This window comes from Eumetopias jubatus, unplaced genomic scaffold, assembly GCF_037043125.1.
Source record: "Eumetopias jubatus isolate StellerSeaLion01/CBP00866 unplaced genomic scaffold, mEumJub1_p1.0 scaffold_15, whole genome shotgun sequence".
In the NCBI taxonomy this organism is placed as follows: domain Eukaryota; kingdom Metazoa; phylum Chordata; class Mammalia; order Carnivora; family Otariidae; genus Eumetopias; species Eumetopias jubatus.
This window is the reverse complement of record NW_028274821.1, coordinates 90,801,605-90,826,658: the sequence shown is the minus strand read 5'-3', so window position 1 is coordinate 90,826,658 and position 25,054 is coordinate 90,801,605. Positions and strand designations below refer to the sequence as shown.

Below are 25,054 nucleotides of genomic sequence, written 5' to 3'. Positions count from 1 at the left end.
CACCAGTTCTTTCGGTCATTCTGTCTTACAAACGGCATTTGCCCTGGAGCCTGCGGGAAAGGCTGTGTTCGCAAATCTTCCTCGTGCTGAGTGAGCCACGTCCTCGCGGTGGGCTCCGGGGCCGTGGCCGCCCTCCGCAGGTGCTCAGCGGCCCCGGAACTCCTGGGCTCCCCCGTGGCCGCGGCCACAGCCACCAGGCCTCCTGGCCTTCCCACCCCGGACCCCCAGTGCGGGGGGCGCTGCAGGGGCTCGTGGCATGAATGGCCAGAGGGGCAGCTGCGCAACAGGGCACACCAGCCGCCCTCCCCACCCAGGAGCAGGCTGCCTGGGCGCCGCGCCTGGGACAATGGGGGTCCCCCGCAGTGCCAGGTGAGCGTGCCAGGTGCACGTGCCAGGTGTGCGCCGGCTGCCGGAATGTGACGGAACTCGCCACTGGCCAGGGCGGCGCGCTCGGCCCGCTCCCAGCTCCCTGGGCCTGCCTCGAGATCTGTCCCCCAGCTCCGCCCTGGCTCCGGGGAAGCGGTGGGGACAGTGACCAGCGCTGCCATCCTGCAGCCTCTGCGCACGCAGAGCAAGAGGCAAAGAGCAGGGCAGAGCCGGAAGGAGCTCGCAGGTATGGGAGCAGGTTTTCTTTCAGATATCCAACCCCTTCGCGGTAGTGCGCAACGATAAATGTTACTTGTACCCTGGTCTCGGGGGAAAGGTGTGAGGATTGCCCATCTACATCGGTTGCTCTCAAAGCCAGTTTGACCTGGGGCCCCTTATGGACAAGGGCCTCTGCCAATGTCCCCACAGGTAGAAAGGCGTCTAGCAACGTTGTTGCCGGGAGTGGATGCATTGCTTACTCAGGCAAGATGCGCCAATGTGCACGAAGAAAATCCAGTATATAAACTTAGGGGCTAACTTATTTGAATGGCACAAACGCGGGTTGCAACAGGACTTCCGGCCCCACTCTCTGGCTCTAGCTGGGGACTTCGGGCAACTTGCCCCGCCTCTCTGAGTCTCATCTGGAGAATGGAGATGCATTTATTTTGTATGTTTTAGTGTTTTTATGAAGGCTGTGATACTGCATCTCTCCTTCTGTGATTCGAATTTGCCACTCAACATTGTATTTTAGGATTTATCCATGGTGATGCATATAGCTCTAATTTAGGGGTTCTCAGGTTGGGGGACAGTTGTTGCAATTTGGGAGTGGGCACTGCTAGCATCTATCGCAAGCCAAGGGTGCTGCGCAACATCTGGCCGTGCACAAAGACAACCACCCCGCCCCCCCGCAGCAGAATGGTCCAGTCCAAAATGTCAGTAGGGCTGTGGCTGAGGGGCCCTCTCCCAGTTACCCAATGTCACCTCTGGATGCTATCCCAGTGCGGGACCGCACCGCAAGCCCCATATCTAGCCTCCTGTGCAGTGCATCTGGATTGTTTCCATTTATCACTCACTATTCAATACTTCGGTGATCACTCCTGTACAGATGTTCTTGTCCCTTGCGCTGGATTTTCTCTAGGATGTATACCGAGGAGAGGAATTGCCAGGCAAAAGCACGTTAGACTAAATCATATGCTGATTTATATTCCCAGCAGCAGTATATGTGAAATCTCATTGCCCCACATCCTCACAAACACAAGGTGTTACCAGACATTTTAAAAAGCTTCTTTGCTAATCTGTTAGGGGTAAAATTTGTATTTCCTAGATTACCACCAGGTTGATCTTCTCTTAGGTTTGTTGACCATTTTTGTTCCTCATCCAGGATTTGCTGGCTCTCATCCTTTGCTCATTGTTCTCTTGGGCTGTTTATCTTCTCCCTTGATTTTTTTTTTTTTTTTAGAAATTCTTAATATATTTCCAATGTTAATCCGTTATCTCTTTCATGTATTTCCAGTATCTTGTCTCGGTCATGGCTTGTGCTTTTTTCCTGGTGTCTTTTATGGTATAGAAGATTTTTATTGCAGTGTGGTTGAATTTACCAATCTCCCAAAGGTTTCGAAAGCGCTACTTTGCTTTTAACCTCTTGAGTTTATTTTTATGTATGGCATGAGGAAGGGATACAGTTATATTCCCCGCTTCTCACAAATGCCACTGATTTGTCTTAGCGCTATTAACGAGTTTATTTTAAAATTTTTATCGTTTTCATCCAATTTTTTGTCCTGAAATTTTTAAATGTAAAGGAAAGTTAAATTAGTGCAGTGAAGACTTTAAATTCAGTGAAGACCTAAAGTACCTGGATTCACCAGTTCTCGACACCTTTCCACGTTACACTTTCTTGTTCTGTTCATCCATCTGTCTCTGCTTTTGGTTTTCACGGAACAATTTCCAAGTGTCTTGTGATAATCATGATACCTCACTTCTAGATACTAGAGAACACAGTTTCAAGGAATAAGGACTTTTTAAAACATAACAATACTGTTACCGAAATTGGATATAATTATCTAATTTGTGTTCAAATTTCTGCAGTTATCCTAAAATGTCCTTTATTGCTGTATTTTTTAAAAAGACTTTAATTCTGGATCCAATCAAGGATCACACATTGCATTTAGTTGCCCTGTCTCTTCAGCCTGTAAAATGTTCCACTCCTTTTTACATTTTCTTTTGGGTCTGTCATGATATGGACATTTTTGACAAGTAAAGGCCAGGTAGCTTAGGGAATGCCCCGTAGTCTAGATTTGTCTGATTGTTTCCTTGCAATTAGAGTCAGGTTAAATATTTTTGGCAAGAACATAGGTGGTGATGTATTCTTTCTGTGGCATTGTTACGGTCAGACCCTTTCCTGTCGGAGGGGCACGTGGGCCTGGCAGGGAGTCGCTCCTGTAATAAGGAGCTGGAGTCCTGTTGCCCCCGGAGGAGCGCGGGTTCTGGGTGGGGAGGAGGGCAGTGGGTGGAAGCAAAGAATGAAAAGGACGTGCTTTTGCATTTCTTTTTCGTTGCAAAAGACCCCCTTTGATATTCAGGACATATTGCTAAATTTTATAAGGCGGGTTTATATAAGATGAGGCCACTATTGTTTTAAAAAATAAAATAGAGGGAAAAGGTGGCAGTGTGCAGGTCAGTGTGAAAAGCTAGGTTCTGCACCGGAGAGCCTGGATTTGCATCCGGGATCCTGCTGCTTCCTGGCTGTGTGACTCTGGGCGGCTTGCCCTCCCTCTCTGTGCTGAGTAGTCATTGTTTCTTTGTGCCCTTTCTCTGGCTGGGGAAGGGAGACCATCTCCCTCGGTGGGGTGGGAAATGCTGGACACAAGGCTGTGCATACCTGGTGAGGACCCAGCAGGAGGCAGGCCTGGGGCGAGGGCAGCACCCCTGGCAGCATCTGGGCCAGGGGTGGGGTGGGGGGGGCCCCTCTGGGCCACCGGGGGCTGCATACAGCCCCGGCTTTGTACATCTAGCTCCCCTGACATGTGCCTTCAAATAATCTCTTCTGCTTAAGTCACCCCGGAGCTGGGTTTTGTGCTGGGCCTAAGCTCTCTGAGCAGGACACTCTTGGAGGCTCAGAGTTGTCAGCCTTACGTAAGTAAGGTGGCTACACCGATAAAGCCCACTTCCCAGCTTCCTTGCTGGGATTCTCGAAATAAGGATGTCAAGCCTGACCACGATGCTTACTACTGGGCTTAACAAATGCCGGCCCAAATTATCTGTGGGTTTGCTTTATGGAAAAGTACTAGAACTGTATATCAGAAAATATTAACTGTTATTAGCTCTGAACGGAGGATTGTGGGTGATTTCAATTTTAAAATTATTATTATTTTGCTTCTTTGTATTTGCTAACTTCCCTACAGTCTGATTTGTGTTTTGCAAAGGAAAAATAAACAAGTAAAGCTTTGCTTCCCTGGGCCTTTGCCCCGAACTCTTCTGGCCTGAGATGTGCTGAGATGGGCTGGGGTCCCTCTGGGACTGGGGGAGACTGGCCTAGCCAGAAGTGTGGGGCCCAGGGCAGGGGTGCAGGCATGGGGTGAGCCCCCTCTGAGCCCTGCCCACCCAGGCCTGCCTGGAGAGGCCGAGGGCTGTTCCCTCGGCTCCCATAAATGCCTCCTAAGTGTGACGCATGGCAGGGGAGGCCAGAAACGCTAACACAGCAGTCCTGCTTATTTAGAGGGGGCAGGTGGGGGCAGGGGGCGAGGCGAGGCTGCCTCGGAGGGGCGGGTGGGAAGACATTTCCCTTGACAGCAGAGCTATTCGGATGAAGCCCAGCTCCCCAGGGCTCCTTGCTCTGCCTGCTGTAGAGTCTGCTATAGGGGTTGCATGGGGCGCAGGGATGGAAGGCAAAGCAGGCAGGAGGGCCCCCCGACCCCCTCCCACCCCGGGCAGATGCCCCGCTGCCTGGGGCTGCCTAGGCTGCAGTAGCCCTGGGTTCAACACTGGGCTCTGGAGTCAGGCTGACTGCACTCAGCTCCTGCCCCTGGGCTTAGCAAGTGTGACTTCAGGCCAGTTACTTCTCTCCTAGCCTCCCTTGGTGGACCTCCTCATCCCCTTCTGTAAAATGGGTATGGTAGTCCCTTCTGCCTAGGGCAGTGTTCTCAACCTGGGCCGGTTCTGCCCCCACTCTGCAATGCCCAGAGGCACTTTTGGTTTTCACCCCAGAGAAGGAGGTGCTACTGGCATCTAGCTGCCCAAGGCCGGGGATGCTGCTAAACCTCCCAGGTGCCAGGCTCAGCGTCCCGCCGCCCTCCCAGAAGTCTCCAGCCCTCATGGCAAAGGCCCCGAGGTTGAGAAACCTGTCGGAGGCTGAAGACTAGCATTCACTTGCGCACGGCACCTGATGGCCGGCCGTTATCCAAGCTGGGGAATGGGGACCTGGGCCTCTTTACCTCTCAGAAGCAGGTGTCAGAACCCGATCTCGGTCGTGGACAGGATGCAGTATTTAAGAGAGGCTGGGCTATGACTTTGGGTCCGGCTCACCTTGTTTTCTCCCCCCCCCCGCCTGGAAAATGTCAGAGTTTTCCAAATGGCCTCAGGCAACTCTCCCTCCAGCCTCCAGCCAAGGTCAGGGTCTGAGTGGTGTCCTCAGGGACTGGGGCTGCCGCTCTGATTGATGATGCCGTCCACCTCCCAGCCCTCACTCAGACCAGCCCCAGGAGAGCTGACACAGCGCTGGTCTGGCTGAGAGAGTTCTGGGAGGACAGAGCACTGCCCACAGAGGCCCCTTTCCTCTTAGACCCCTCAGGACCCTTCCAGAGACACACCCAGGGCGACACAAAGGGGAGAGTGTGTGTGCGTGTGTGCAGAGTTGTTGGTGCCCGGCCCAGAGCCCCTTTATGGGAGCACCCCCCCAGTGTTGTGTTGGCATAGTCACAGCTCACGGGCACCCACTTTCTGTACTGGGGGACTGACTGCAGCCCCCCAAGGCAGCATGAGGCCACTGACTGCCTGATTGGAAGCTGCCCCTTGCCTCACGATGTGGTTTATGCTCCAGAGCCCCCACAGTGGACCAGGCTGACGGAGGACATCGGTGCTGGGCCTTCCCCACACCCCCCCATCCCAATTCCCTCACTACCTCAGCAAATGCACGCCCGAACCCCTGTCTCAGTATCTGCTTCTTATGAGGGAACCAGACCAAAGGGCTGTGTGTGCACGTGTGTGCACGTGTGTGCACGTGTGTGTGTGTGTGTGTGTCTGTGTGTTTGGGGGTATCTTACTGCGGTGCCTTTGTATTTTAACACTGGGAGGAGGAGGAGGAGGAGGAGGAGGCGACCATTGTTTACAAATTGCAGCCAGCAGGTACTGTTTGTCTAGCGGTGGGTCCACACTCAGCTGAAGGGAGAGGCAGCTCCCGTGCGGGAAAGAGGTGGCTTGAGACAGCAAGGCCTGGACACCGGGGCCTAATGCTGTAATCCCTTGTCCTCGTCGTGGGCAGTTTTGGGGGGGGGAGGGCGGCTGCAGCCGAGAGAGGGAGGGTGTCAGTCTCTCTGGCCTCAGTGGACTCGGGGGGCGGGGGGACCCAGATGCTGGGTGGGGAGAGCCAATAGCTTAGGAACTGGTAAGTCTGCGTGAAACAGAAAACCCCAATTCCAGTGTTTTAATCACATCAGGATTGATTTTTTTTTTCACACATGAAGAAGTGCAGAGGTTGGCAAGCAGGCCTGGTGTGCTTGGCTCTGCTAGTTCCTCAGCTCCACCATCCTGAGAAGGACACCCTCACACCCAGGGTTGCCAGATGGCCCCTCCCTCACTTCTGCTGCCTGAGCACCAGGGGGAGGGGCAAGAGAGCAGGGCCAGGGCCCCAAACCGGGCCAACTAAAGCTGGGTGGGGAGTAGGGAGGGGAGGGGCTTTTAAGGAACTTTCTAGAAGCCCCATCCATCACTCCTGCTTAGATTTCAGTGGCCAGAACTATGTCACATGCCCACTCTTATATACAGGGAGCCCCCCAGGGTGTCTTACTTTCACTGGGGTTCTGCTGGTAAGGAGGAACGTGAAGAAGCCACTGGGGGCCTGATGGAATGCACTTCCTTTAGGGGTTGGGAGCTGACCCCTGCAACCTGGTGCTGGGGATGGGAACTGAGAGAGGCCAGCAGGGTTGGCCTTTGGCCTTGACAAGCCTTGAATCCTGTTTCATATCCAGTTGTAGCTTCCCTCTTCCCGTGCTGTATTGTAATCTCGTCCTCAAGGCCAAGTTCTGTTGACCTGGGTCTTAGCCTTGCTTTGGGGATTTGAGGGTGGGGGAGGCAGGTCTAAACTCCCCAGTCTGGAAAGAGTGGCTGCAGGTGCCAGGAGGTAACCGCAGGTGGGGGCCGTAGGAGCAGCTAGGAGCCAGAACTGACCCATGGGGCTGAGAATCTTTGGGAGAAACCTGGACCTTCCAGAGTAAGTGGTGGTGGTGGGGGGAAATATGAGTACCCAAGGGCAGGAGAGACGCGGGGGACCCTCCCATGGCACGGGGCCTCAGCTGATAGACCCCATTCTTCAGAGTGTCCTCTCGCAACTCCCAGGCTGCCCCTGGGTCTCCTTGGCCACCCCCGGTGTGATCTTTGGGAGGGAAAGGAGAAGGAGAGGGTGGTGGGCTGTGCATTCCATCTAGGGATTCCAGACACTGGGCCCGAGGCTGGGGGTCCCCCAGGTCTGAGAGACACATCCATCCCGATTTATAAATCACCAGTCAGTTCCCTTGGGCCTCTCAGCAATGATACCAGTGTCCACCATGTGCTTTTAAATTCAAGGACAGCTGAGGAAAAGTGCCAATAAACTTTGCATTTTCTTTTTTTTAAGAGACAGGAGGGAGGCAACAGTCTGGGGAGGCTGCTAACATGTGGGTACCCCCTACCAAGGGCTTAGAGGGCTCTGCTAATCACACCTGCCAGGAGGAGGGCTGCCCAATCTCACTCACAGACCTGGGGAAGTGGTGGCCCTCACCGGTGAAAGTTCCTCCAAGGCTACTTTGTGGGCTCCTCTTTAAACTCCAAACCCGCGGGGTGTAAATGAACACAGAAAACAGGCCCCGGAGGCAGCAGTGAGCAGACTCTTTACTCCGTTGACTCTTTACTCACTCCGTCGGATAATACACCATCAACCACCCGTAGCGGCTCATGTCCTCCTTATAGGGGACGGTTAGTACAAACAAAAATAGTTCTCTACAAAACAGTTTCCAGCCCTCCCAACCCTCCTTCCCAACTCCCTCCCCCAGACGGTGAGTTCCTTGGTCACCAGGCCTCACGGAGTCCGGTGGGTCGCAAAGGAAAACAAAGAAAGGAGAGTTGTAGGCAACTGGACCTCCGGGTCCGCAGGCCGGTGGTAAGCCAGGGACAGGTGCAGGGGGTGTCCTTGACAGTCGCGTGCGTGCGTGCGTGTGTGTGTGTGTGTGTGTGTGTGTGTGTGTGTGTGTTGGGAGACGGGACCTGGAGGTGTTGAGGTGAGCGGCGTTTCTCCCCAGCCCCCGTCTCACCGCCAGCAAAAAAAAAAAAAAAAAAAGGTGGGGGGACGGCGGGTAATACAAAAGAAAAACTAAGACCCAAATCGCAGGCTGCTGGGGCCAGAGCCGCACAGCGCCCCCTGCGGCGGCGGAGGGCAGTGCCGGGGCGGGGGCGGGGGCCACGGACCGCGGCGGGAGGAGGCGGGAGGACTCTGCTGAGTAGCACCTGGGAGCAGCTCGGGCCGCACCCTTCTCGCCGCCCGGCCTCGGACGCCGGCCCCCGAACCCCCGAACCCCCGAGCCCCCCGGGCCCCCGGGCGCAGGGTCCTCCGGGCCGCGCTCAGCAGCCCAGGCGGGCGGCCAGCCCCAGCAGCAGCAGGCAGCCGAGCAGGGTGGCGGGGCGCGGGGCGGCCCCGGGCGCGCGGTCGCAGTCCAGGCCGCCGTCCTCAGCGGCGGGGTCGCAGCGGGGCTGCTCGCAGCGCACGCCTGTGTAGCCGCTCGGGCAGGCGCAGCGCTGGTTCTGCACGCAGGTGCCGCCGTTCTGGCAGAGCAGCTGATCGTCGTCGCACACGTTGGCTGCAGGGCGGAGGGGCAGTTAACGCGGGCGGTGGCCCAGTCCACCCCCCTCGCTGGAGCTTCTGCGACTGAGACGGACCGAGGGATGCTGGAGGCTCAGGGCGCACTTGGTGCGAAACGCCCCTGCGTGGATGGGGACAGTGGCCGGGCGAGACCTGGCCCCTGTCTTTTTTCCCGCCACTGCCCCTGGCTCTCCCCGCTCCCGGCCCACTGGCGTTGGGGACGCACCTGCTCTCTCTTCTCTGGAGCTTTGCACCTGCTAGTCCATGTGCCTGGAGCGCCCTTCCACCCTCCTCCAGAGGCTAGCGACCACTCGTCCTTTCTGTCTCGCCAGGCCATCATTTCCTCGGACAGCCTCCCTTCCTCCCCCCATCCTCCTTCTCCGCAAACCTGCCCTCGTCAGCCAAATCCCACCAACCGCCAGCTCCACCTTTGCCTCCAGCTCCCTTCTCAACCAACCCCCAGATCCGCCGCCTCCTGGTTCCCACCTGGCACCAGCCCTAAATTCCTGTCGCATCAGGCCCCGCCCACCGCCCCGGATCCCGCCCCTGGCTCCACCCACGACCCAAAGCCCCGCCTCTGGCGGCGCCTGTCCCCGCCCACAGTCCCAGCCCCGCCCCCTCGCCCGCCCGTCGCTCCACCCACGACCCCAGCCCCGCCTCTGGCGGCACCAGCCCCCGCCCCGTGCCCCGCCCCGCAGCAGCAGGCTCCGCCCGCCGGGCGCGCACTCACGGTAGCAGCCCTGGCGCCAATAGTGCGTGGGGAGGCAGTCGTCGCACTTGGGTCCCGCTGCGCCCTCGCGGCACTCGCAGAAGCCGGTCTCGTTGCACCGGTCGTGCACGGAGCCGATCTGGTTGCAGTTACACTCTGGACGGACACGTGCAGGGCGTGCGGTCAGGGCGGCCTGTGGGCATCCTCTGCACGGACCCCCACACCGCCCGGCCCCGCATCCATCCAGCAGGCTCCCCGCAATCCCCCGGTGATGCACCCCACACCATGTCCACGTGAGCCCACGGCTGCCCGAGGGTCCACATATCGAGGGAAGACTGTACTGTCTTGGTTCTCTAGCATCCATTACCCCCTCCCTCTCCCTGGCCCCGGCGCTCTGTGGCCTAGGGCCGCCCCAACCCCTCTCTGGACCTCAGTCTCGGTCTGTGTAACTGGAGGCAGCGCGGATCCTTCCCAGCTCCAAAGGGCTGTAAGATTATTGACAGCTGGGAGGAGCTTCATCAGAGGCGGGGCATCTGGGCGGAGGGTGGGGCAGTAGTCCACAACTGCATCTCCTCTCCAGGGCGGGTGGAGGAGCAGCCCAGAAGCCTCCAGCTTCTCCCTAACCCCTTCCCAGCTGGTTTCCTGGGGCCTCTGCTCTGTGGGAGGGGGCAAGTGTCCCCACTCTGGGACTCCTTGGAGCCCAGAGCTGGGCCCAGGTTAGGAGGCAGAGAGAGGCAAGGAAAGAAGAAGAATATTGGGAGGGGGGAATGCCTCTACTCGGATCCGGAGGCCCCACCCTGTCCCTGCAGCTAGCTGGTGTGACATGGGCAGCACAGTTCTGTTTGGTTCACTTTAGAGTTGATGGAATTATCTGAAGGCCGATGCCGTGATCAGACGGACAGCTGCAGCCTTGTGGGCAGCCCCTCCTCTGTGAAGTCAGAGCTGACCTGGTGGGTGGAGGATGGGCAGTGGGGTGCCAAGGGGGTTGGGCACCCTAGGGCTGAGCTTTGACCTCCACCGGAGACAGAGGCAGGGGTGGTGGGCAGCCCTTCCAGGCTGGTGGGTGTTGGCCGAGGCCATGGGTTTGGCCTTTCGGGATGGCCAGCTCCGGCCCGGGTCCAGGGTCCCCCCGGATTGCTTCTCTACCCCAAAGCCAGTCCGAGTGCCCACTGGGTCTTACAAGCTGGGCCTCTGCTTATAAAGCATTAGAAGAACTTCACTGGAAGAAAAGCTTCAGCCACAAAAAAGGAGTTGAAAACCTTTGATCTAATCCACTTCCCCATTTTACAAGTGGGGAAACTGAGCCACACAGCAAGCTCTAGAACCAGTCTTTGACTCTAACTAGTGGCTCTGAATTCCCAGCGTCTGTGGGGATGACCGAAGGGGGAGGTTATTAATAGAGCAGATTCCAGAAGATTCTGTCCTTCGAGACGCCCAGCTGAAATGGGCCCCGGAAATGAAATTCCCCCTGGGGTTCCCCGGGGCCTGATGACGCCAGGGTCTCCGGACTGCGCCCCGCCCCTGGCGCCCACGCCCCGCTCCCGGCGCCCGCGCCCAGCCCCGCCCCCGCGCCCAGTCCGGGCGCCTCACCTATGCACACGTTCTCGTCGTCCAGCTCGGCGGAGCCGTTGCGGTAGTAGCCCAGACGGCAGTGCTGGCAGTGCTGGCCTCGCGTGTTGTGCTTGCAGCTGACGCAGGTCACCACGTTTAGGAAGTCGATGTAGCTGCAGCGGTTGGAGTGGCCATAGCACTCACAGTCTGGGCCGGCCGAGCGTGAGAAACACCACGGGTCAGTGAGCCAAGGCAGACTGTGCCTTCCTGCCACCCCCTGCACCGTGTATTGGGGGAAACTGAGGCACGGGGCGAGGACAGACCAGCCCCAGGACATGCAGGGAAGGTGCCACGGGCCTCCAACACTTCTGTACCATCTGGGAGGAGGCAGGCGTGCCACCTTTGAGCCGGAGCGGGGACCAGTGTAGGCCCAGCCCCCAAGTTCCCACGTGGCCCTGGGGACAGGAACCCTGGGAGGGCCAGTGGACAGCCCCTGCCTGGCGGGGTGCCAGGGTGACGTGCTCTCCGAAGGATGCCTGCGCGATGCCGGGGCGATGGGAAATGATTCATGCAGGGAGGATGGGTCATGCGGCCAGTGTGAACTCAGGAAGGACAGTGCCTGGGGTCATGGCGCTCACCACTGTACCCCCCGTGACTCAGTGAAGGATAGATGCATGCACGGGTGCTGGGCAGATGGAATGGGCCAGGAGCTTCCTCCACATGCTGCTTTGGAAGATGCTGGGAAGGAAAACGCCCACCTGCTGGACCTTTTATTATTAGTCTGAGCTGTTCTGCAAATTTGATTGGCACCAGAGGGCCTCCTCTTGCACAACCCTGAGAATGAATGCCATCTTAGGGTTTGTGCCCCGGGCATCTCGTTTTGCCTCCTGATCGTCTTGGCCTGGCTTCTGACTCTTACTGCCCGCACACGGCTCTGGCTCCACGCCGAGGACAGGGGTCTCTGTGCCGTCCCGCTGTCCCCTGCAGCCACCCCCCCCGCCCCGCCCCAACTCCAGGGACTGGGCGAGTCCCATGACTGCCAGGGAAGCCATCCTGAAGGCATTGGGGCGTCACTCCCTGCCCCCACGAAGGCGGCCATCCCTTGGTGTCCCTCCTAAGGGGCTGAACATCTCCTTGAACAGGAAAGTCAATGTGGCTGCCCTTGAACAGGAAGGACGCTGGCCACCCTCCCGAAACACCATCTGTGTATCTCTAGAGGACCCAACCTCCCTTTGTGATGGGAGAGGAAGGAATTGACGAGGCCTTGGTGGTCAAGGGCATGAGAGACCTTGGAGAAACGAGCCTCGGAGCTGTGCCCAGGAGGAGACAGCGGGCATGCCACACCTTGGGCCTCCTGGACCTGCCCCCTTCACCTGTCCCTCCAGGAACAATGAGAAGGTGAGGCATCCAAGTGTCTCAAGGAGTAGTGGCAGTGACCTCCGTGTCCCAGCTCTTGCTCCAACCGAGACGAGCCCCCCTGGGCCACACCTCCCAGGGGGGCCAGGACAGGCTATTTCTGGTTGCTGCTCTGCCTACCCCGGGCCTGCCCACTGTGCTTCTGACTCATACCTGCTCCCAGCTCCCTTGGGGAGGAAGAACTGAGGGAAGAGAGGCTCAGTTTCACCTTGACCCAGCTACTCCGGGAGGGTTTTCTGAGCCAGGCGTGGGTCCTCCGTCCTGCATCATTGCTTTCCAGCGGAGGTGAGGGTAGAGGTGCTGGAGGGGGGCTGGTCCGGCCCGGGGCCTTCCTCTTACCTTGGAACTCTTCAATGGGCACCACTTGAGCCGATTTGGGCTTGAGCTGGAAAGGTTTGGAGGCCGGGGCAGGGGCAAGGGCAGTGGCGGAGGTGCCCACAGCTTGGAGAGATGAGAAATAAACTCCTTTGTCGCCATGGTCCAGCTGCCCAGAGCGGGCTGTCCGGGCCCAGGGAAGGCCCAACAAAGGCTTCCACCGTGCCCTGGGCATGCTCCGGGGCAGTCTTGTCACCTGCTCAGTTGTGAGGGGACACAGCACATCCAGGAGCATGCAGAAACTGCCCTGCCTTTGGTGCCCCCTTTGGAGACCACTTAACACACTCAGCTAGATTAATTCTCCCAAATTACTTCTCTAACCCCAGCATCCCCTGACAGCATGCAAGGTGCTTTGCTGAAACTGAGTGATTTTTTTTTTTTTTTTGTAATGATTGCAGACATCACTTTGCTCTCCCCTCTCCTCTTCCAAACTCCCGTGAGCATCAAATCCAGAGCATGGACCTGGCGTCCAAGGCTTTGGCTTCTCCCTTTCTGAAGCGTCCCCCGCTGCTCCAGCCAAAGTGAGTCCTTTACTATTCACAGATTCCCTGCTTGCCGGTGTTGTGAGCCACGAGAACAGACTGCGCCTGCCTTCCACGTCAGAACCCACCGGGGCCTGGCCCCACCTTTATGAGTGAGCATGACACTGTCCGGGCAGCAGAGTGGGCTCGGTGTCCCTCTGGGAGCCTGTGGTGCCCTAGTCGGTCCAGGGCAGGGGAGAGATGGTTCCAGAGGCTCCATCACCAGGGAGGACACCCAACTCGAGACCCTCAGCAATTGTGGGTCCAGTTCCAGAAGTGCCTGCCAGCAGAGGGCGCTGAGAACCCCGCTCACTGCTCACGGAGGGGCCCGAGGTGTGGGGCTGGGGTTGTTGTCCAAGCAGGCATTAGGACTAATGTCCAGGGAGCCGGTGAGCTGCGATGGAAACAACCTCCCTTCCCGGAGAGTCAGACAAGGCCCTGTGTGCTTCCTGTGCATGTCCGTCTCTGGCTACAACGAGCCCACGTGTGTCTCCTCCTGCCGCCGTGGGAGACTGAGGCTCCGGGCTAGGTATCAGTACCTTGTACGATGCCCCCTGCCCTGCTCACTGCCACCCCACCATCAAGCCTCTGCCCTAGCTGGTCCTGCACCTGGAATGCACTGTCTTCTTTCATCTGCCCATAGCCAGCCCCACGGTCTCAGTCTGACTGCCGCCCAGCTCCTGCAGAAGTCCTGACTGACTCTGGGCTCCATCTCTGCCCCCCCGGTGTCCTGTGGCTGACAGTGGCAGGACAGGGTTCCTGCTATCAGGGCGGAGTCTCCACTTGGCTCCAAAGCCCTTGGGGGGAGTGAAGGATTCATGGGGGTTGGGCCTGGCGATATCACACTGGGCATCTCTAAGAAGGTGAGAGTTGGGGTGGGGACAGGTAGAGCTCCAAGCCCCCCAGCTCCCATGGGCCCCCTCCCACCCCAGTCCCACCTGCTACCTCCACTAAAGAGGGAGGGGCCCGCGGTCTAAGGAGCTGTCTGGGGCGGGGGGTGGGGGGTCTAATGCCCGTGCAGACCCTCCCCCCATACCTTCTGCACTGGAGGGCGTCTGGGGCCAGGGGGAGCTCTCCCCAAGGGGGGCAGCGGTAGATGACCTGATCCACTCTTGGGGGAAAAAAGAGAAGAAACTCAGTTATGTGACAAGGTGGGGCTGGGGGGTCATGGAGACACACTGAGGCATCACACACCCTTAGCAGCAGCAGCACAGTAAGAAGCGGCTCTGTCTACATTGGCCAAATAGAACTGGGTCCAAATCTACTGAAGAGACAGCATCTACTTTACTGCAGCCTGTGGAGGGCACACGTGGACTTGAAGCCAGATAAGGGGAGTGGGGAGAGCCTGAGAATCTGCATGCTTTGGGCTGTCCTTTCCTTGGTGGAACACCTGATTTATATGACTTTTCTGCTCTCCCTGTGTTGTCCCTGTTCCTACTGAGGGTAGACCTGGATCTGGTCCTATGTCTGGGCCCAGACCTCTCTGTGCTGAAGTCCCTGGCTAATGACTGTAAAGGGGGACACGTGTCATCCAACGTGTCCAGAAGGGTCCTTGAAGCCTTCCTGTCCAATACTAATGCGGGGACCAGAGCCCCTCCACCATCTGGCCTACCCCCCCAACCCACGGTTAGGACCCACTTTCACCAGGGACCCCCATGTGAGTCAGCCCCCAGTGCCACAGAGCCTATCTCCAAGACTGACAGGACACAGAGCAGGGGAAGCAGGCTGGGCTGTCGAAGGCAAAGCACTGCTCTGTGCGCTGAATTTCAAAGGACAAACCCAGAGGGACAGGGGAGAAATCGGATTCTTTCCGCTTCTTAAAGGGATTACGCGCGATGCCGGTTGGTGGGGAGAAAAAGAAAATCTACCAGCTAAAAAGTGCAGGAGAATTTCCAGCTGGGAGCTGGGAGCCTTTGGACATCAAATTGACATTAATATGGTGCTCAATGAGGAGAAGAGGCTGCAGGACCCAAATTGGCAAGGGCTTAATTAGAGCCGCAATAAAACCCGCCCTGAAGGCTTTTTGCTTTGGAGCCTTTCTCCCACCACGCTCTGCGGGCAAGGATTAGGGGTCTCGAGCAGCTTTTCCTGCCCAGCAGCCCCTGCCCTCCAGACAGCTTGACATTGGCAGGAGGGGGAAACATCTGGGTCAGAGGTTCACAGGCCCAGCTGGACTCTGGCCAAAGAGCTGAAGCACCTGTTGGGAGGCATGTTGGGGAGACTCGGGACCTTTCTGGGGGCTGGGATCTGGGGGCAAGAAAGACCCCTGGCTGGGCTCTCTGAGGCACGCTCAGGTGTGCAGGAAGAACATTCTCGCCACGGCCTGTGTCGTGTGCCAAGGCCAGATGGAGGCCCCGCCTGTTCCTTTGGAATCGGGGAGCTGCGCAAGCCGGGTCTTAAAGACAGCACCAGCTCACGACCTCTGAGGCTGTGGGGCGGCAGCACTGGGTGGCGGAGCCCGGAAGCTTGCCTCTGGAGTCGGTGAGCCCCGAGTTCGAATCCTGCCTGGGCGCCTTTGTAATCCTATTACCTTGAGCAGCTGCTTCTTTCTTTTTAAACAGCTTTATTGAAGTATAGTTTACACGCCATGAAACACAGCTGTTCCTTCCTAAGCCTTAACACCCTCACCTGTGGGACCAGGCACTAATGGCTCTATTCCTTGGAGCTGTGAGCCCGGGAGAAGTCCACACTCTGCCAACCCGAGAGATTGTCATTATTAGTGGGGGTCCAGGTACAAGGGGCCCAGGGCACAAGCTTCCGTTGCTAAGAGGAGTGATGTGGGCTACTCGGGTCGCTGGCTGTCGGAGCGCCCCATCTCGCCACTTGGGTCCTGGAGACCCTCACAATTCAAGCCCACCTTGCCTTGGCTCACTACCCTGGCCTTGGACTCTCCTTACCTCCCAACTGTGTGGCTTGCTTGCCCCACGCCGCTTGCACCAAAGCAGAAGCATTCAGGGTTCCTCCGTGTGTGTGTGTGTGTGTGTGTGTGTGTGTGTGTGAGAGAGAGAGAGAGAGAGAGAGAGATAGGGCATCTGGTCTCCCACCCAGACGGGCCGCTGTTTGCACGCAGACACGGCACCCACCACAGTGGGTTTTGCTCTCATCTGTCTGTCACAGGCTCAGCCCCAAGAAGCACAGGCCAAAGCTCAGGCGGCTGGGCCAGCTTCTGTTCTGGCATTCCCAGCGCAGACCCATCCTTCACCCCAAAGAGGATCCCTGGGCCAGGAGGCTCCCCTGAAATCCCTGAGGCTCCTGACTAGCCCCTGCCTCCTGCAAATGCCTCCCGTGGAGAAGGGAGGAAGGCAGAAATAAAAAGAGCTGGGGTGGGTCACCGTCTGGGTCCCCCGGAGGAGTGAAAGATGGCGCAGGACCAAGGGGGACTTTTCCACGGCGTGCACCCAGGCGTGGAGAGGGCTGAGCCCCACTCCAGGCCAAGGTGGGGAGAGGCTGAGTGTGGATCCCTTCCCCAGCTGAAGGAGGGATTTCTGCCCAGTGGAGACCTGGTCTGCCCCTTCCCGGGTCTGTGCACAGAGAGAGGAAATGTCATGGCTCTGACCAAGGAGTGAGGAGCCCCTGCCATCTCCTCTCTGCTGGGGCACACTGCTGAGGCACCCCTTCCCAGCTGGGACCAGGAAGAATTCCCTTGGACACATCCTCCTGGCACCCTCTGGGAAGAATGAGTCCTTTCAGACTCCCGGCATTTGCAGCGGGCAGGGACAGGTGAGTCCAGGGGGCCACCCAGCACCCCAGGCCTCGACTACACACCCATCCTCCTTTGGAGGGGCATTAGAACCAGAGAGCAGGTGTTTCCAAGCCTGTCTGTCGCTGCAGACCCCTAAGAGTGGCTGCTCTGGCTGATGTGGGGGCAGGATAGGATGCTGGCCCTGGCCTGGCCCTGCGCCACACACCCAGCCCAGAAAAGCTCAGCAGTCCCTCTTCTAAACAGCCTGGGCCCAGAGGGGCCCTTCTGCCTTGCTGATCAGAGGAGTTCACCTTCTTGGCTAACGCTGCGCTGTCTACTCGCAGGGATCAGCTGCTGAGGAGGACCTGGAAGCAGAGCAATGGTGGGGGGGGCGGGGGGCGGGCCAGCTCCACAGGTCACTGAGGCAGGAGCTCCCCTGGGGGACAGGCTTTGGGTGAACTTCCTGTGGCCTCAGTGCCTCTGGGAACCTCCCCTTCCTTAGTCACCCTGTCCTCTCGGCCATGCTGGTCTCAGGACCCTCCTGAGCAGTGTTTTGGGAGGCAGGGGGAAGAAGCATCGAGGGGCATGAAGTGAGCCCCAGACCCCCTGGCTCGGGCCCGGTCACAGGAGGGCCTAGACGTCCTCAAGGCCCTCAGTCCTACACTCTCGGCTCTAGGGTCTAATGTTCTCTAAGAGCCAAGCCCCAGCAGCAGGGCACATCACACACAGAGGCAGGGACGTGGTGGGAAGTGGGGAAGAGCAGCACAGCTGCGCTGTCCCTGGGCACCCACCTGTGGGCTGTGGGGTGCTGGGGGCCATGGGGGCCCGCCCAGTGGAAGTGGAGGGGGCAGGAGTGCTGGGGACCCCTCTCATGGCCACAGTGGCCAAAGGGGCCTTGGGGACGGGGTCTTTCCGGGGCCTGCCGACACCTGGCAAGAGACGAGAAAGGCAAGAGGGTGGGGAGTTGGCAGGTGTGGGGGCGGCGCAGAGAAGCCACTTCCGGCCTCACTGAGGGGGCCGGCATCCCCTCCCGGGTCCACCTTCCTCTGGCACCGTCTCTGCCCCCAAGTGTCCCAGCAGGGAGCAGCCCACGGTGGGCTGTGGCCCCCTCGAGCATTTCTGAAACATGAAGTGACCAGCGGCTACCTTTGACCCTGGCAAGTCATCTCCTGCTGACTCTAAAAGCTGACGGCAGAACCCACGGGGGATGGGGGGCACGTGGGGGGAGGCACGCGGTGGGGCGGGGTACCGGAAGCACCTGCTTAGCCAGGGCCTGGTGCCGTGAACGCTGAGGACTTGGCAGCCTGCGGGTGCCCACGCCCAACCTCCCTCCCACGGTCTGCCCCCTCTGAGCTGGCCTGCAGGCAGCAGGATCCCGGCGCACCTGCCCCAGCCTCACGGGCACACAGGTGCAGGCTGCCCCGAGCCAGGCAAACCCCACAGTCGGGGAGACTTCTGCCCCTCTGGAGGGGAGGGAGGCATGGGGAGTTCACCCAGGGCTTGTGGGGGCCCTTTCCAAAGCAGCACTGACCAGGAAGCTCGAGGGGAGAAATGTGGGAGGCATGGGCTGAGGGCCACAGCCCAGGGGACAAGAGGGAGCGGGGAGAGGTGACGAAGTGAATGGGGTGCAGTTGGAGTCGTGCACTGGGGGCCCCGGTGGCCTTCCCCAGGGTGGTGGACCCGGAGCGTACTTACTGCCAACAGCAGAGCCTGCAGCAGCACCTGGGGGGAGAGAAGGAGGGTCACAGGCCTCCCCGCGGAGAGGGGGGCGGTGACAGGGCTGGGGGAGGGAGACCTGGGGCCACGTGCGGGCTGACCCCCGTTTATCCAGTTTCATCCTCAGGGCTGCCCAGAGAGGGAGGGGCCGCCTTAGCCCATTTTGCAGATGGAGAAACTGTCTCAGAGCCATGACTGACCCCAGGGGACCCGCTGATAAGTGTCAGACACTCCACTGGGGGCTTCATATGCACCCTCGTCTTTGAGGTTAGACTCTCGGGCCCTCCCACGCAGGACAAGGAGGTGGGGGGCCTTTCTTCAGGGGGCACTGGAGGGCCAGAGGACAGGAGGGGCACCGCGACAGCGGCAGACGGGTTTCCTGGAGGCGCTGATGGAACTGGCCACGGAGAGAAACCACAGTGTGTGCTCCCATCTGCGGAGATGTGGATTTGGCCGAGTGACTCACTGAAACAGAAGCGTAGCCGCTCGCGCATGTGGAGCGCTCACTGTGTGCCAGGCACGTGCTAAGCGTGGCCCCCCACGCGGCCCATTTAGTCCTTGCCAAAGCCCGCAGGGGCTCTCGGGTCCTGCCTCTACGGCTCGGGGACACAGGGCTCGGGGTAAAATGACCGGCCCAGGGCCACGCAGCTGTGAGTGGAGGCCTTTCTGTGTGTGTCGCTGCCCCGGGGGGCTGAAGGAGGCCTATGGTCAGGGTTGACCGGAGTCTCAGGAGGGCAGGGTAAGAATCCTCAGTCCCAGAAGGAAGGAGCTGGTGCCAGCTTCCCCCTGAAGAAGAACAGAGGGTGAGGACGCCCCTCGGTGCCTGGGGTGGGGGTGTGGACAGCAGGCTACGTGGCACACAGACCGCCCCCGAGTGAGCCCAGGGGACGCCAGGGAGGCCCGGGACGATGATCTCACAGGGCCTTGTGTCAGGGGCGGGGGTTGGACTGGGTTAGGATTTGATTCTGAGGGTGCCGGGCGGGGGCACCCTGGTGAGGAGAGCCCTTTGCCTGCAGCGGGGAGGACAGGGAGGGGGGTCTAGCGGGGCTCGGGACGGGGGGGCGCCGCTCTTGCAGCAATGAGGGAGGGGATGTGGGGACCGAGTGGGGGGCAGTGGAGAGGAACGGCAAGGAGGGGCCAGCGTCAAGGGAGACCCCCACACTTGCAGCTTGGCCCCCTGGGTGTTGGTGCCATTACTGGGATGGGGACATGGTGGGGGCAAAATTAACCTGGGACTTGTTTCTGTCTGTGTCTTGGGGGCTGTTTTCTCCTGTTGTCCTAGAGAAGGGGGGGTTCGCGTTAGGCTGAGGACACACAGCACCTCCAGCCTCATCTCTGCTCCGGGGGATTCCGGAGACACCCATCCTTCCCGGGGTGGGGGACTCTGGAGAAGCAGGGACCAGCTCCAGGAGCTCCCCAGATGAAGGGGCTTCGCCTGCCCCTGCAGGACGGAGGGGAGAGGGTCCAGAGGCAAAGTCGGGTCTGTGCTCGCGTGCGGGTGGACACGGCCGGCTGGACAGAGGGTGGGCACCGCGGGGTGGCGCCTGCAGCTCGGAGCTGGCCTGTGAGTCTGCCAGTGTCAGGAGACTTGGGCAGATCTTCCAGGAGGTGGGGCGGAGACCGGGGAGGAGGAGGCCCGCAGGACAGATGAAGGGGGGCAGACTGCCAGTCAGAGAGGGAGGCGACAGCCCCTAAAGAAAGGGCTCCAACAAAGAGATGGGTGGGACACCCGGCGGGGAGGGAGCCGGCGGGGCGGCTGTCAGCGCCCAGAGCTCTGGGTGCCTTTGAAGGCCCAGAGTGCCGGGAGCGCCTGGCAAGTCACCCCTTCAAAGGCCTGTCGCCGGGCACAGGCATGACAGGCCTGTCATGGCCTCGCTGTGAGGCTTTCAGCTTTGATCAGCCTAAAGTCACATAAATCTTTCACGTCGGTGGAGGGAGGGCGTTAGTGGAGGGGCTCCCTCCCGCGAGGGTGCCCAGGCAGGCGGGTGGTCCCGGGGCAGGGGGCCGCCGCCCCGCTCTGGCTTTGGAACCAGGCCCAGGGCTGGCGCATCGCTCGCTGCTGGACCAGGGCTGCTGGGCCTCAGGTTGCTCGTCTGGAGAGCGGGGGGAATCCCAACTCCACCCGTGGGGCAGCTGTGAGGGCTAAGGGAGAAGCGATGTATCGAGGGCCTGGTGCAGCCTCTGTGGGAGAGCGGACAAGTGTCGGACCTCAGTGGTGTCGCTAGGGGGCTGGCCAGGGCGAGTCCTCCCTAGGTGCCAGCCCCGGCCCCTCCCCACGGCAGCTCGGGGGCTCCCTGGGATTTGTGATTTCATGAAAACATCCATGGACTATGCTGGAGGCCCCTGATGAGTGGGTCCCCCCAAAGGATGTTCACAGGGCAGGCACGTGTGGGCACACCCCGAGGAGCACTCCCCTGGCACGGGAAGGCTGGGCGGGAAGAGGGGATGATGCAGAGAAAGGAGGCCGGGAGGCCAGAGGGGATCTCACACCAGGGCCTCGAAGGACCCCTCTGTAAAGTGGGATAAAAGAGACCCCCTTCCAGGGGCAACTCTGAGGGTCAAGGGGGGCGGTGACTGCGCAGCACGCGGTGCCCATGTGGCAGGTTGTAAATGCCCCGTAAGTGCTGGTTATGAGGGACGGTGCTGCTGGAGTCAGGGGTCTCCGCCACCCCCCTCCCGACACCCCGTGGTGCCTTCTCTCCAGCCTGCAGGGTCAAGCTGCGGAAGGACAGCAGGAAAGATGCTGAGCAGCTCATCTCTGGTTTCCCTTGGCACCCGGGGCGGGAAGGGCAGCTTAGGTGTTGCAGGAGGCAGGTGTGCCGAGTAACAGGGGGTGTGAGTGTGCACACGTTGGCATGCACGTCTGTGCGTGTGCATGCTCGTGTGTGTGTGTGTGTGTGTGACCACAGCCCCCAGGGTGGAAAGCGGGGGAGGCCGCAGCCTCACTGGCCGGGGCCGGGTCGAGGGGCGTACGTACACGCGTTGGGAGAGCCGTGGGGCAGCGGCAGGTAGGAGCCGGCGCGCCAGGACCGGGTGCGGAAGTTCCTCTTGCACTTGCCGCAGTCGGGGCCCGTGGTGTTGTGCTCACACTCACACTGCAGACTGCCCTCCCTCACGGAGCACAAGTTAGCGTGCAGGTTGCACTTGCACCTGGGGGGGCGGACACAGAGGGCCAGAGAGGTCAGTGAACTCGTGGGCAGGTGGGCGCGGGAGGGTGGCCCTGGAGGCCTCCCGTCCAACCTGCTAGGACTCTCCTTTGGGACAAAACCTCCCTGATCACCCTGCTCTTCAGAAAGCACCATTTCAACCCTTTCCCAGGATAAAGCTGCCCCTGCCGCCCGTCTCCTCCCCTGTCTGGTGGTGCCTGCAGCGTTCTCCGACATCCCAGGACAGGGTGACAAGGTGACCTTGACCAGACGCTGTGTCCTAATCACCTTTGCTCTTGACCGAGACAGGCTGACAGGCAGCAAGGGCTGCTCACCAGCCCTCCCCGTGTAGACCCGGCCCCGGCCCAGGGCCACCCCTCAGCTCTCAGCCTCGGCCCACACCCACACCCTTCAGGGCAGATGGAGAGAACCCCGACTCCCAAACCCCATTGGTTCATCCACACATGTATTATTCATTCATTCATTCAAATATTTATAGGCAACTCATTATTCTGAAATCCGGCAAATAAAGGGAGGGAATCAAGCATGTCCTCTCTGTCCTGTGTAAACTGTACCTCTGAGTAACCAACTGTGGATGAGGGGATGTTTCTTTCTATAGAAGCATCCCAGCTAATAACCGAAGAGGGAAGGATTAGAAGGTCGCCATGTAGCAGCCCTCCCTTCGCCAGCGGCCCGAGGCTCTGAGCGGCAGCTGCCGGCCATCGCGCAGAGATGGCCGACCAATGGTAGGACACACGGCACCCCAACGTGGTCTCACCAAAACACACTGAACTTGAATCTGATCGAGCCTCCGCATCCGTCTGCGAAATCCCAGGGAATACGGGGGGCAGAGACACACAGAACAACAGCAGTGCGACGCAGTCAGCCCAGTCCGGACGGAGGGGACCCCAGGGGTGATGAGCCAGCTCTCTACCAGCTGAAGGGCAGGGGCAAAACCGATGGGGGGGGGACCCAGATCAAGAGAAGCCTCAAAGGCATCAACCAGTTGCAGGGCGAGGACCTCATGTGGATCTTGAGTCAAACGACTTCTAAACTCAAATAAACCAATATTCATGAAACAATTGGAAATCCGAAGACTGACTGTATTTGATGATCTTAAATTAATGTTGACTAGACGTGGGGATGGTGGTGGGGTTACATTTTTTAAAGTCCTTCTCCTTTCAAGATACACACTGAAGTATTTACAGATGAAATGAACTGGGGTCTGGGATTTGCCTCAGAATAACGTGGAAAGGCAGGAGGTGGCGGGAGATGGGGGTGAAACCAGAGAGGCCATGAGCTGATGGCCGCCCCAGTTGGGGGGCAGGTAAATGGCAGTCCTCTTTTTGCGTGCGTGCTGGAAGTCCTCCATAAGGGAAAGAAAGCAAGAGTGCTCTAGGTTCTGAGACGGGAAGACGTCCAAAGTATACAGTCAATATTTATAAAAAGCAACTTGCAGAATAACGCGTTTAGTAGAATCCTGTTTTTGTTAAAACATGCAAAAACTATAGAGAGAGGTGCGGTACCCGTTACGTGCCAGGCTCTGGGCTGGGGAGCAGATCGTGGAATGGTCAACACAGCTGGGGGGGTCCCTGCTCTGGCGGAGTATACAGTCTGTCTAGTAGGGCAATGACTGAAACCACTGATTGGGTTGAATCCGTGGAGCACGGGGACATGTTAGGGCAGTGAAGCCATTCCGTGTGACACGGTCATGGGGGAGGCAGGACACTGTGCATTGGTCCAAACCCACAGAGCTGACAACACTGAGAGGGACCCGTGACGTAACCTACGGGCTCTGGTCCACAGTAACACACCATTGCTCATCACCTGTAACGAATTTACCACGCTGGTGCAAACAGTAATGAGGGGGGGAGACAGGTACCCGGAGACAGGGGTGTTGGCGACTCTCTCCACCATGGGCTCCAGCCTCTCTAAGCCTAAAACTGCTCCAGAACATGACGTCTATTAATTTGACAACAGTCATCGTGCAAATCTTTAACTAATGGCAATTGTTAGAGGTGCCCAAGCATCATACAGGAGAGGGAATCATGGGGGGTCTTAAGTTAGTCTTGGGGGAGCAGGATAGGCTTCCAGGAAGAACAGTTTTAAACTAAGGCCTGAAGGAGGATCAAGAATTTGCCAGACAAGGAGGAGAGAACCTTCTGGAAAGAGGCAAGAACAGGAGGAGAGACCCCAGCCCCGCCCCTGAGGTCTGAGAGGAGGCCAGCCCAGGACACAGAGGCCGCTGGGAGGTTGGAGGCGGTCTGCCCTGGTGCATCGTTTACATCCCTGGGGCAGCTCCATGCAGAATGCCCTGTCTGGGGCGCCAGAGCCAGGGAGGGGAGGTCAGGGAGAAAGCTGGGCGTTGGCTGGCAGCAAAGAACAGAGGCCTGGGCTCGGGTGGAGGCACGGAGGCCAGCCTGTGGTATTCAGTTATGGCAGCCCCAGGCAGACTAATACATGCGTCTTCTGGTGACATGTAAAATACATATATCCACACCCAAATCACCAAGAGAAAATGTATCTGGGTATTAGCGTGATTGTCCTAGGTCAGGAAGGGATGGGCTGATACGCGGTTTTTATTTTCTTCTTTGTGATATCGCACATTTCCTACATTCTCTATCATGAGCAGGTATTACGTGTATCAGCGGATGACAAATGTTATTTTAAACTGGGTGGTCAGGCCAGGGTGGGGAGGGTGGCTGGCTGCCGAGCTCACGCATGCCTTTCCTCTTGGAGGGGAGGTCCTCCAGGTCTCAGGGGGGCTGAGTGGGAAACCCTGCTCCAAGTCACACACCACCCGCGTTCGTGACTCGTTCTCGGGTCCAGGGATATCTCCCGAATTCTCCGGAAGGGAATTCTGCTGCAGACAAAGGCCCTGTCCTTGGTGTCAGCCTGTACTCTTTCTTGCTGTCCAGCCGCCACCACCCCTTCTCCCTACAGCCTGGGCCCTGACTGTGTGGAGAATCTACTGCAGCGCAGAGCTGGGCTCCACGGTGCCTGAGGAAGCCTGTTCACTCTTTCTCCGGAGTTCCAATCCACGGCCACATAGGCACAGTGGACCTGCCGTGTGCTCAGCTCTCGGAAAGGCACAGGGGGATGAGCAGGCACCTGTTGGCGCTGGTGACGCTTCTTCCTGGGGAAACCAGACCCCAGCGCTAGTCCTTGGCAAAGAGAGGTCCTGGGCTTAACCTTACTGGTCAGCACATATGATGCTTCCCTAATACCCTCACGCCCCCTCCCCGACCCCCACACGCACAGTGCCCATTGGCAGATCACAGGCTCTGACAAATCCTGCAGGAAAGAAACCTGTCTGACTTTGTCTAACAGAGTTTGTTTGCAAAATGAATTTGACCTCAGATTTTTTTTCCCTTCTGAATTCCTATTTAACATCCCACTGAGCTAGCTGGAGAGGAACACCCCAGCTATGTGGAACCAGGAATGTACTCCATGCCTCTGGCCCGAGGACGGGGTATTTTTAGGTATCAGCTACATAAAGAAAAGATCGCCATCTCAACTCTGGGTGAT

General features: G+C 58.8%; 1 protein-coding gene across 4 annotated transcripts in view; it reads right to left on the bottom strand.

Annotated features, from left to right (window-relative positions):
* Positions 1–8,160: 8,160 nt before the first annotated feature.
* NTNG2 (netrin G2) overlaps positions 8,161–25,054 on the bottom strand; it is a 66,932-nt gene continuing 50,038 nt past the window's right edge. For 3 of the 4 annotated variants that reach the window (XM_028090572.1, XM_028090571.1, XM_028090574.1), the window contains 8 exons: positions 21,358–21,530; positions 18,360–18,386; positions 17,456–17,593; positions 14,019–14,093; positions 12,426–12,527; positions 10,710–10,877; positions 9,141–9,275; positions 8,161–8,408 (listed from right to left, as the gene is read on the bottom strand). In XM_028090572.1, coding sequence (XP_027946373.1) covers positions 8,173–8,408; positions 9,141–9,275; positions 10,710–10,877; positions 12,426–12,527; positions 14,019–14,093; positions 17,456–17,593; positions 18,360–18,386; positions 21,358–21,530 — 1,054 coding nt within the window. In that variant the 3' untranslated portion in view covers positions 8,161–8,172. The remainder of the gene's footprint in view (positions 8,409–9,140; positions 9,276–10,709; positions 10,878–12,425; positions 12,528–14,018; positions 14,094–17,455; positions 17,594–18,359; positions 18,387–21,357; positions 21,531–25,054) is intronic. The other variant, XM_028090573.1, reaches the window with a different exon arrangement.